Consider the following 13152-nt stretch of genomic DNA (forward strand, 5'->3'; position numbering starts at 1 on the left):
TCAGTCAGTTATTTGGAGGAGCTGGAGCTGGGTTGCTATTTGACTATGGGATTTGACTCTGATAAAAGATGAATAGGTTTTTTTGTATGAAGTTGATGCAAATGTGCTATCAGTCAGTTGCATGTTAAAGTGTAATGTGCGGTCAATTCAACAGAGGCTGAACAAATATTGAGTGTCAGCTTCAGTGCACATTCCTCAACCCTTATAATAATTTCTTTAGGTGTGTGAGCTGCCCTTTGTACATTTGTTGTACAGTTACACAACACTTACTGTACATCTAGACCCTAAACCACAGACACAAATTCTACTCTATTTGTACTCAGTGGGATTGGATTGAACAAACAGAGAAGATAATCTGACAAGAGCTCAGTGGATCTATTGAACTCAGCAGGAGGCTACTGATAAGGTGAAAGTGTTGGGTTGCTCGGCAGCCTCATAAACCTAGAGCAGTGTGTCAACAGTTCACAGTGCTCTTTCAGACAAGGTCAATTATTAAACCTTCACTGGGACAGACAGAGAATGAGGCCAGTCTCCTGTATGTGACATGAGCTGCTGTTGCTGCTGATTTGAATAATAACACACAGTCAATAACTGACTGTGTGTGTGCTGTGTGATGCTTAATCCCTTTAATTTTTTTTGTTAATTCTCACGCAACAGGTGGTGCACACATACAGTAGGCCTACTGCACAACTTAAGCAAAGCTTTGAACACCCTCTACAGGTTTGTTTACTGAGCAGCCTCGACTGTCTGTCACAACTGCAACTGTAAGCCCTTAAATGATGCGGGCAGAAAGCACCTTTGACAGCCACAGATGTTATTTGGACTAATTCCCTGCGGCTGCCTTTAGGCTACACTGTAAATAATTACCAGGATTTCACAATATTTAACTGTAATATTTCACAATAAATTACTGTGAAAATCACTTTACAGGCTCTAACTGTAATGTTCACAATATAATACAGTAATTTCAAATTTCACTGTTATTTACTGTGATATTTGCATTACAAGGATTTCACAACATGTTACTGTAGTTTTTCACAGTTAAATCCTGTATTCAGACCATTCCCTGTGAAAACACAGTAATTTACGTTGACGCACTGCATTGTGGGAGGTCCCGCGACTTTTAATTTTTAACCGTCCGTAACCGAGCAGTTAGCTCATTCGGCGCCAAGTGAAGACAGAGGAAGAAGAAGCTTCACTGATAAGGTAAGTCCCTCTCAGTTTTAGCATTAATAGGTGGTTAATCTTAAATGATTGTGGTTAAATGTGTTAACAGTTAGTCTGAAAATAGAATGTGTACATTTTTTTCCATGATATTTTAATTTTTTTATGAAAATTGAAATGTTTCTAAAGCCTAAAATATGCTTTTATTCCAAATATTGTTGACTTGATATACTGTTGATTTTGTCGGTAAATTAACCAACATTCATTTGGATCACTGGGTTATTTTAGCTCGACTTTTTGATGTGAGGTACAAGTTATTGGATTGATCGTGTCACATTGGTTAGCTAGCTTGCTAACGTCCTCCCCAGCAGTGTTGTCTGATGAGAATTACATAGGCTAGCTTCATTGTTGTTTTTTCAACATTTGAAATGCCTGAAGCCTAAAATATTGTTACAGCTTGTTGGTCGTGTCAGTAACTAAATGATCCGACATTATTTTGGATCATGGTTGTGGTATTTTAGCTCCACTTTGGCGGCCTCCACTCGTGTATGATTACCGAAGCCCCTCGCTGTCATTGCCGCCGCGGCAGCAGATGCTTTTCAGCGCCGGGCTCTCGGGTGGAGTCCTCCGGTAAGGAGGGGGCAACCGCGTGGCGGTGTGAAAAAGCCTTAACTGTCTCTAACTTGCCCTGTTTATGTTCTGCTGCTGCGCACACAATGCTGTTGTGTTTAGTATGATGCTGATTTGCTGTTTGTGTATTTGCCAGCGGTGTGCAAATTTATCACCCCTCAGCACTGTGTGTGTGTGTGTGTGTGTGTGTGTAGTGACCATAGCGACTGAGTGAGTATGAGTGACAGATGGTAACTCCTATCATATGTGCGTTGACGGTGATTTGGCCAATCAGAACCTATATTTGTCTCTGATGGGCGGTGACATCAGTCAGTCAGAGCGTCTGCAGGGAAGTTGACTTTTTCTCCTCTCTGCAAGTTTTCGGAGCGTGCAAGAAGCCACAGTATTATTATTTTACCGTGGAAATGTGCCTACTTAGTTTACATGAATCACTTTTATAATAAGTACACTGAGTTTTCCAACCGTTGTTTTATATGGCCGATTGTATTGCTTTATGCACGCTGATTAACGGCCGCGACTTGCGGATTGTAACTGCAGAAAACGTCACCTCAAATTAGTTATGTGCTTTTGGCTATTGCTGTTTTCACGGTTTTTGAAATGTGTGTGGTGTTCTGGCCGACACACCTGAAGTGAATGTAGTGCTTACAGCAGATCAGCGCCAAACCACACACTCACTATGTTACCGTTATGTTCCAGCACACTAGAGAGATGAACAAAAAAAAAATCCAATAAGCATGGCTTTGGTGTGAAGGCCCCTTCAGGCTGCACAGTTGACTGTTGAAAAAGATACGTTAATTTTCCACCTTTTAAATTTATCTGAATCTAGTTGAGCTTTCATTCAGGCAGCTTAATGTGATGCTATTAGAATGAACACAGCAGGTGTTGTCTGTTGCACTGACTCCACACATTCATTCTGAGATATTCTTTATTATAGCATTTTAAGTGTGTGTGTGGCATATGTTAATGTGTCTTTCTCTGTTCCCAGGTGTTTTGTTGAGCATCTATTGAAGGCAGCCATCGCCATCGTATTGTATTTCGCCACTCTCTGGCCAGAGAGGCACAGAGGTAAACTTGTTAGCTTAAAACTGTGCAGTATTACAAATATTATTATATCAATACATTGTAATAGGGCTGGGCAATATGGGGTAAAATCAATATCTCTGTATTTTTGGACTATATCTTGATACACAATATACAGTATATCTCAATATTTTTCAAATGTCTTATGCTCTATTTAATTAATTTTTTTACATAACATCACAACAGTAATATGATTTAAATAGTCCCTGCAAAATGTGTCTGCACTAACGATGCAATATGAAACAACATATTGTTTATATTCTTTAGTGCTTTCTGTTTGAGTTGTCCATTAGACAATCAATTACATCAGTAACAATTATCAATAAGTGGGTAACCAGTTGTGAAAATACTCAAGGTTGCTGAAACTTCTTTCCTTGTTCATTTAGCACCCAACTTCTTTACAACAGCTCTGCATGTGTGTTCTCTGTTCTTTTCAGGTGACATGCAGAAGCCAACCACATGGATGCTCAGCATTGAACTGTCAGAAGGTTGTCGTGGGACCACACCATTCCTTCGGCAATGGAGTAGCTGCACTTCTTGCAAGCCATTATTGCTTTAACCTGCAGTACCCGGAGGAGGGCCCCTCCACTTTGGAGTTTATCCAAAGGTATTTTAACACTCAAATGAATATTGTACTGCAGGGTTTCCCACAGTGCTTTCTAGTTAAAGCGGATACGAAGAACTCTTTTAAATATCTCTAAAAAAGTCTTATTTTTCCTCTGATGATCATAAATTACCTTTAACAGCAAACAACACCATCAGTGCAAAGAAAGCAGTTTTTATTTAGTATTATTAATGCCTTTGGTCTGGTCGCACACCCAGTCCGATTTTCGGCTTGCGCATGCAGGCCCTATTGTCACATATTCGTATTGGTTGCAGATTTCAGTGTAGCGCAGCAATGCGATTTGAGTAGCCTATCCCTCCAGGTAAGGGAAGGGGAGCGGGAGCCTTGTTTGAGACAGTTATTTATCGTCATATGGCTGATAACGGGGCTGGACCATCAAAGAAAAAAAAAAAATTCCTCTTAAGTGAATGAACGGTACTAAAACAAGGTTTACTTTGCTTCATTCATCATCATCAGACGACCATTATTCATCTGATATAGTCATAATTTACAACAACATAAACACATTACCTCATCGTGATCCATACTGCTGTCTCTCGTTCATTCGCTTTTTGTGAGGGCACAGAATCTTTCAGCTCCTTGAGAGTAGTTAGCTGACACTGCATCAACTCATTGCAATCAGGTGTGTATGGCACTGACCAGCATTAGTTGATGCAGAGTCACTAACCACTCTCACAGAGACGAAAAAAGTCTGTGCCCTCACACTTTCAACACACGGACATGCACTATATTGCGCCCTAATCATTTGACACTTGCACCCCCGGCACGAGCTAGAAAGCCCAAATTCAAATGCCAAAGTTCCTCGTAGCTACTTTAAGGCTACAGTTGAACCAAAAAAAGTACATTGACTTAAATTGTCTTTCATCTCTGTGATGAACAGCAGCCCCTAATTGTTGATGTGCCCGTAACTTCTTTCTTTGGTGTAAGGTTTACTCCATCTGTCTTGAAATTATGCAATATATATCAATGTAAAACTGAAAGTTGTTTTCTTGGTTCATTCACAGGTGCTTCTTGAGCATCAACCCAGAGACGGGCTCCAAAGTCAAGAAAGGACGTGGACTGATTAATCCACATGTAGGCAGTGAGCACACTTTTACGGAAAATATTGAACTTTGAATGGATATCAATGTAAAATGTGTCTTGTGTTTAGAAAAAAGTGTAAATGTGGTGTTTTTCCTCTTCAATTAATTAATCAGCTGGCTACACTGTGTCCCACTAATATGATGTCACTAGTTACGTTGCTGCCGTGGCCAGTGCCTATCTACGGCTCTGATCCATAGACTGTATATATTCTTTCCGTGCAGCATAAACCCGTCTACCATGTAAAGGTGCTAACGAGCCAGATCTAGCTGTTAGACGTGTAGGCTACATTTCTTTGGTCCATGTTGTTGTTATAATGGCCGATCTGTTTATTCTGTTGTCTCTCATGCTTTTGAAATGACAGTGATGTATTTCCTATTCGCCAATCTTTGCAGATAGAATAAGAATTTTAAACTAGAAAATTCTGCAGACATTTTAAAAGTGCAAGCCCCCCGGCGCCGACCGCCAGCCCCGCTTTCGCGGCCAGAGGCGACCTTAGATGAAATCAAAACGCAACTACTAAACATTCTATGCAAAGGAAGGGATGGGTGGGGCAGAGACAGCTCAGCTGCACCTGCGTAAATCTTTTGGTCAATGGCGGCCATGTTTTGCAAGCTATTCTACTAATCTTGAAAAATATGGCTGCCATTGACCAACACGTTTACGCAGGGGCTGGGCTTAACAGCTAATTGGCCATAACTCATTGAACATAGGTCCTATCATCATGAAACTTGCTGGAAATGGCAGAACATGTGTGGTAGCATGTCTCCCAAGGCTTTTAAAGCCCAATCCATATAGGGGGCGACACAAATGTGAGACCCATAGCTCAGAAACACACGTACAGATCATGGTGCACCACAATAAAGCCTCTTGGACCATAGGGGTCAGCCATGATTCATTTATTTTTTGACCTTAGGGGGGCCTGCACTTTTAAAATGTCCGTGAATTTTCTAGTTTTAAATTATTATTACAATGGCAGGGCACAGCACATCCTGTGGCATATGAAATTAAATGGCATACCACATGTCACAGTGACAGCTGCCATAGGTTGATTTGGGATCTCTGCCACTCAGACCTATGGGTTACCGTGCCCTGCCAAACCGAACTGCTACTCAGTGGGAAGGATGAATAACTATTGTACATTTATAGTTGAAAGCATGCTCATAAAGTTTGATTCAAAATGTTGTGTTTTCAAGGTTTGAAATGTGCTTGAAATTGTGAAACACACAGAAACATTACACCACTTTGCATACAGAATTATATTGTATCAGTTAATGTGAAAACAAAACTACTTGGATCAAATGTTTACGTCACAAAAACACAAGTTCAGATTTTTAGGCTTAAAAATGTAATTATTTCTACAGATTATAAGGTTCTCCGAATCGTACTTCCAACTTGTTTGAAAAAGTTAAATGTATTAATGTGTAAATAAATATTGAATTGAACAAATTGCCTGTTTTCTTTGTTTTCCTTTTACTTTGGATGCATGTTTGTGAAGTTACAGTATATCGCTATATCACAGTATTTGGGTACGACAACTGTGAATTTACACTAAATTACTCGCTACCTAATTGCATTACTTTCACAGTAAAAACTAAAAAACACAGCTATTAATTGTAATTTATGTACTGCAAGGTACTGTAATAACACAGCTATATATTGCTAAATCACAGTAATTCCATGGGCATGGTAACTGTGAATATACTGTATGCAGTTGTATTTTCCTTGTAATTTGCTGTGATTTATTTACTGTAAATTACTGTGAATTATTTACTGTAAATTACTGTGAAAATATGTACAGGAAATTACTGTGAAATTACTGTGAAAGTAATGCAATTAGGTAGCCAGTAAAATCCTGTAAATTTACAGTATTTTTTTTTACAGTGTATGTGTGTTAGGAGGACAGGGTGGAGGAGGGGGGAGCTAATACTTTAATTACTACAAGGCCATATACTTAATGATAAATGCACCACTTAGAGCAGATGAAAACCGAGGAATCCCAAACATCACACAGGGCTTCTGCAGCCTATTGCCATACAAAACTAAGCACAGCATGTCAAGAAAGAGATAGACCTGATACAATTAAGAAAACTGTAAAATGATCAAAAAAATGCAACCTGATAGATTTATATACTTTTAGTGGTTGTTTTGGTTGATTTCTTGTTTCACTATAGTGCATCCATACATGGGATGAACACACATAGGTCTACGAGTTATTATTAGCCATAGGCCTACATAGTAGGTCTATGGCTAATAATATTCCTCGAATAGTCAAAAGCAAGAAATCCGACACATAGGCTATGTGAAGATGAACATCGTAACTTACCCCATGTTCTTGATTTTTGATGTCCTCAAATGTGCACAGACTTCTCGTGACTCCGTTCATCTTTGATAGAAATGTAATAAATGCTTTACGCACACTGACAAAAATAAATTAATAAATTAAAGAGTAAATATCGAAAGGTTGTTCCGTTGAGGATCTTGTCGGTGGCTCTCTCCACAGAAGTTGCTTATGTCCTCTGTCTCTGGGCCGGTGTGTTCTCGTGTCAGAGTCCTCCTCTCTCTCTGTCTCTCTGTCTATGTCTCTCTCTCTCTCTCTCTCTCTCTCGTTTCTGCGCACATTGTAGGAACTTTTCTCTTCACGTCATCAAAAAACCTAACACGCCCACATTCCAACCGAAACAGCCAAATAGGGAACTGGGGAAGCAAACAGCCACGGGAATGGCTGTGGGGGGAGGAGTCAGAGATGACTGTTACAGGTCAACTTTAAACAGCAACGTGTGCGACAATATAGGCTCCAGAAACTTTACATCATGACCATCACATAGGCCTAATAGTGTTGATCTTATGCTGGGGGCAAAACGCTTATTTCAAAGGTGTGCAACAGTGAAGTTGACCAACCCCCAGATCAGTTTACCAATTCATAATTAATTCAAAAAGTTTAACTGAACTATTTAGATTAGTGTTTGCTATTAGCTGACAAAGCAATGGAAAACAAGGTATCAAGTTCAAGGATTTCAGGCACATTTTAATGGTCTTTGGTTTTTGTATAGACCTAACTGCAGTTAGCAGTCCCCTCCCTCGTCCCCACGTCACCTGTGGTCTTCAAGCAGTGAGTTATCTAGCATCATCTCAGATTCATAAGTGCGATAAAACATGATAAAAACCATCAAAGCAGACATTGGGAAGGATTTTTACCTGCTTCGCCATTGTAGGTGCATACACATTCACCCATCTGTCACTCTGCACTGCACCGGCAGTGACGGGTGCCGGTTTGTAGCGTTCTCTCTTCTGATTGGTTATTAGTAGTGGGATCCCGAAAAGTTTATCTGCCGATTACATGCAGAGTGAGTGACTGAGAGATCGGCTTTATAAAACGTGCACACTATGTAAGTGATCACTGCACGAATAAAGAGCGATTTAACACTTATATTAACATAAATAAATCGCTTACTTCACCTTTAAGTACATTTTTACAATTTTATTTTTTACAATTAAAAAGAAATATACTTTCTATTATACTTTCTAATATGCTTGGCAACTTGTCAACAGCAAGGAAGTATATGTAGTAAACAGGCAGAAACATGCAAAATGGATCAGTTATATTCTTTTACAGCATTAATATTGCACATTGTAAACACCATATTTTCCAGAGGGGACCGAGTTCACAGGAAAGGAAAGACAGATAATAAAAGAACACATAGCAGAAGGAGAGTTTCTCTGCTAGCAGCTTCTCCCAGGCCGGCACAGACCTCAAATTGGATAAAGACCTTAATGGCATTATTGGCTATTGAGGAGCAAACAACAGCTCGCAGTGACATACAGGGAAGGACGCCAAGTGAATTTGGGACAGGGGCAAAAACACACACAGAAGCACAAAAATGTACATTCATCAGATGCTACGAAAAAAAATTCTCATTTTTCCAAAGTAGTTGATTTAAAGTTACTACAATAGATTGTAAACTAAGAGTGTAGTTACCTTTTATATCAGACTGGGAGGTTTTTTATTTATTTATTTATCATCATGGAATCAGGTTATGTCACATTAAGGCATCCACACAACCGGAACACAAACACACCTTAACCTTATGTCAACATGTGTCCCACGTACCAACCACTAATATGAACCATAAATATATGTTTACATCACACAGTTGATGACACACAGACGGGACTGATCCAGAGATTAGACAGCAGACAGTTTTGAGATGTGTTAACAACATACACTACATCCCCTTCTGAGACTACGACGTGAGTCAGAACTCTGGTTCAAAATACCATTTCACCATCACCCCAATGAGCGGATCTTTAAAAAGGAAATCAATTGTAAAACAATGTTTTGTTCTTTTTTCTATATGAACATTAGTACAGTCATTGTTTCATTTGATCTATTCATTACTAAAGTAATATTACATGTAACATGTCTTATTTCTAAGGTAGGTGTTAATGTTAACACTTGTGTATACTTCTATTACACAAATAGAAGTTTCAAAATCCAATCAGATGATCTAAGTGAAGAAAACTGAGCAATCAACAGGAAAAGGCTCATGTTTTGGTTGTGTGGGAATAAGTGATCATGGGTTAAAAGTGCACTAGTGACACATAGTAAGCGTGTGATGATACCATACATTTTTTAAATGTATTTCTGGTAAAACGATGATGACACTGTACCAAAGTGATCCTCATAGGCAGGCCTGCCCACACAAATGGCTGTGAGTGCGCTCATCCCTCAATAAACACATGTATTTGTAGAGAGACTAACTATCTTATCAACCAGGAATTGCTGAGACATTTGTGAGAGCAAGGGCTCATTATTATTTTAAAATAGTAGCACATTTCTGACTTAGCCCAGCATACCTACCAATTTATTTTGATTCCCTTACACTCACACAATTGTTTAACAGATGAACAGATCTCTACAAAATAATCAGTTCACACAGAGACATTTTTCTTCTTTAGTATTCACTAAAGCAAACAGTTTTTTCACAATTTGCACGTTTTCTATTCTACTAGTTTCTGGTAAGATACATTTACACTAATTGACTGCACCAAATATTGCACTTTTTTGTATTTCTGCACATGACATTAAATCATTTGAAATCTTTTGGTGGTATTGTTGAAATAAATAACACTTAAAAAACAACATCAACAACAAAATCTTCACACACAAATGAAAAAAAGGCAGTTCTCTACATGAATAACCAAACCAACCTACCCTCAAAACTATAAAGTTGGCCTATGTTTGGTTGCAACATTTAGGCATAGTTCATTCTGCTCTCATCACTGCAAAAGCACTGAAATCATTACAAAAAAAGTTCTTAATCTTTGAACTCAAATCTGTTCCTTCAATTATTTCCAACTTCTTTGTGCCTTGTGTCTTTCTTTGCATTAAGAAGTTTTTTAGGTCTATTTTTAATTAAAATTTTTAGAAACAATACAGAAAGCAGGACCTTGGTGGTTACGGCAATAATTAAAACAGGATGATGCTGCTCGTCAGCTTCATTGTGGTAGATCCGGCTGGTTGGTCAATTGGCCAGGTTTGTGAAAAACTGGTCAAATCTGGCTGGTCGTGTCAACCTGAAGACTTATGTCAAAGCCTTTAGAAGGTGTAGTACCCAAAGGGAAATTCTTTTTCACAAAAATGTACGTTATGGGGAGAGAGAATTTAAACCTGTTTGTAGCCTCAGGAAAATTACAGAGTAACTAGCCTGTCCTCTTCATAAGAATGTAGAAGAACTACAAAAGGTACCCAAACTGTTTTTTCATGGGGTCCAAATACTTTTCACAACGACACCCAGACACAAGTAGCAGGTAGGCCTACATGTATTTTCCGTGAGCAGGAACGACTCAGGAAATATAATCCAGCCAAAACTGTTTAATATCAAAACCCAATCTTGTCACCATTTGGCACACAAAGGGTTTATAGGATGGATTATGTTTGAAACAGTTACACTCCGCTGTGCTGAATCTGAAACATTTTGAACATTTCTGCTTTTCTACTGATTTTTAAATGGCTGTAAGCGGAGCCGCGGCTCTGTGTAAACACCCAACTTTGAATAGATATTGACATAAATATCTAAAAATCTAAAAATATCTAGCTTAGTTAGGTTCTTGGCTTCCAAAGACCATGGGCCCCCCAAGTGGCTGGGCCCTAGAAAGCTTTCCCACTTTCTACCCCTTATGGGCGGCCCTGCTCATAGGGAAAGGTCACATTTCGGTCCATTCCACTCATTCACTATAATTAAATGGTAAATGGTAAATGGACTTGACTTATATAGCGCCTTCTAGCCGATTTTCTCAGCCCCAAAGCGCTTTACATATCTTACCACATTCACCCATTCATACACACACTCATACACCGATAATTAGAGCCCTATAACACCTAGGTCATGTCCTCTGCATTTCCTCTATGAATTTGGGACTTTCAGCCAACTGGGTGTTTACACAGATCAAAATACCTTTAAAAGATTTAAAGTTGACCACATTTGCCATCACATTTAATACCTGTCAGCACAGACCATTTAGAAATTCATAAAGGTGAATGAAGCTGTTTCACTATTTTACAGGACTGTTAAGACTTGTCTTTTCACATGTGGAACACCTGGAGGCAATTGAAAATATTTTCATATTATAGGGCTGCGTTCATTCCAAACAACCATGTGTGCAACAGCAACAAAAACACCAATGCTTACAAAACACAGCACACCCAGCTCTTGGTAAATCAGCTCTCAGGTTTGATTGAAGCTGAAAACCGGAAAGATATGGAAACCCAATCCCACCCATGGAAAGTATGTTCACTCATGGTATTGTCTGACAGAACAGGTATACTCTCCACGCGACATGTTGGCTGTGTGAAGGTTTGGTCACACTGAATGGGAGGGGTGGTATCACGTCCACTGCATCTGGTTCTACAGCAAATATTGAAGGTGTGACATTGTGCCAACAAATTAGTTTAAAGTCAATTTCAAAAGAAAATTCCAAGCAACCAGGAAAGGAAAAGGGCCTTTTTTTGGAGGTTATTTTGTAGATCAATCACACAATTGCACAGCCGGAGGTACAGTAAGTCTGTCTGGTGTCTCAAAATGGCCAAACAATGTCTCTCTTACTAGTGCCACATTGCTCAATAGAACTTCCAGAGAAAGCAAATGTCCCTGCAGGGTGCTGGCTTTCATCTTGTTTAGAAATGTTGGAAAAACAAACGCCGGAAGACAAAACAAATATGAGGCATAAAGGCGTGGATACCTTTTACCGTAAAGAGGTTAACCAAGAATTTAGACAACATGAGTGGGATGAACAATGGCAGATGTAACGACTGATATACTTTAGAACATCTTTGAGTTCTGTAGAAGTTCACCCAGATCTGAAATGAGCCAGCACATTCCTGTCGTGCTCCTGGCAGTAGCAAACCAGGCATCACTACCCACAGTAACACACCACAAGAGACTATAAACCTGATTACACTATTCAAACGTCAACAAACAAACATGATTATTTAGTCTTAAATCTATCAAGTGTTTAGGCAGGTCGGCTGTTTTAATATTTAATAAACAGTTTGACAAATTAAACAGTGTCGAGTTGCATCTTTTTGTTTAGCTTCCAAAGGCTTGTTGCTGCCATCAACACACACAAACAATGGACGATTTAGCCTTGAGTTATCCTGTAGTTAGTTAGGCAGGTTTATGTGCATATTACATATGTAGTCGTGTGAATTATGGTAGAATTTGTGGGATGAGTTTGTTGACAACTGTGCTGTACAGAAAGCTGAAGTCATGCAGGTAATGTAGAGGCCCCAAACTATTCATCCAGTGAAGTGTGAACAATCAGAAAACACTGTTCACTGTAACAACACATCATCCAGGTCTATTTCTGCTTGGTGCAACGCTTCAGCTGTGATGAACAAAAACAGTTCTGCAACAGCAACAAGAGATTAGAGGGTTAAACAACAACACTGGCGCTCATTCAGGTTCACTGGATGGCACGTCAACACATGCTCTGCTTCTCTGATGGAACAGCTGATGCAGACAAAACAGTTTAGGTCAAATGCCATTTTGAAGAAAGCTGTAAGTTATGTAATTCACATGTTAAAATGTCTGCTGGGCCATGGCAGTTCTTCTGTTCAACCCCGAATTTTGAGATATGAGAAAAGACAAGGCTGTAATGAAGTATATAGCCAATGTTAAAATGAAGGTCAGCTACACACAGTTCTTCTTGTCATCTATTTTGACGGAACAGTGATGATGACTATTATGTGCCCAGTGAGCTTCTGTATGTGAGTGAATAACTAATCTAGCAAACCCAGGGTTAGATAACAAACCTCATATTCCCAGCAGCGCAGGTGAAAAATGAGTGTGTTTCTTTTTTTAATTAGTGAGAATAGACAAAACAGGTGAGACAAGAGAGACTGTAAACATTCAAAGTGACATGGCAGCTAGCTGGACAGTAGATGAGTAAATTGATAAGAAAATAAATAGGCACCCATGGAACAGAAAATAAAACAGTAAAATAAAATGATAAAAGCCAATTGATCATATTTTCATCATCTTTTTAGTTTTTTAGTTTACCCATCCAGCAGT

The 13152-nt window shown here is 39.1% G+C and overlaps 1 protein-coding gene across 1 annotated transcript in view; it reads right to left on the reverse strand.

Moving 5' to 3' along the window:
* The window catches only part of tuft1a (tuftelin 1a), a 17495-nt gene extending 10314 nt beyond the window's left edge, over nucleotides 1-7181 (reverse strand). The window contains exon 1 of the mRNA XM_080038898.1: nucleotides 6906-7181. Coding sequence (XP_079895024.1) covers nucleotides 6906-6965 — 60 coding nt within the window. The 5' untranslated portion in view covers nucleotides 6966-7181. The remainder of the gene's footprint in view (nucleotides 1-6905) is intronic.
* Between the last annotated feature and the right edge of the window lie 5971 nt (nucleotides 7182-13152).

The sequence above is a fragment of the Ammodytes marinus genome, assembly GCF_949987685.1.
Source record: "Ammodytes marinus genome assembly, chromosome: 13".
Taxonomy (NCBI): domain Eukaryota; kingdom Metazoa; phylum Chordata; class Actinopteri; order Uranoscopiformes; family Ammodytidae; genus Ammodytes; species Ammodytes marinus.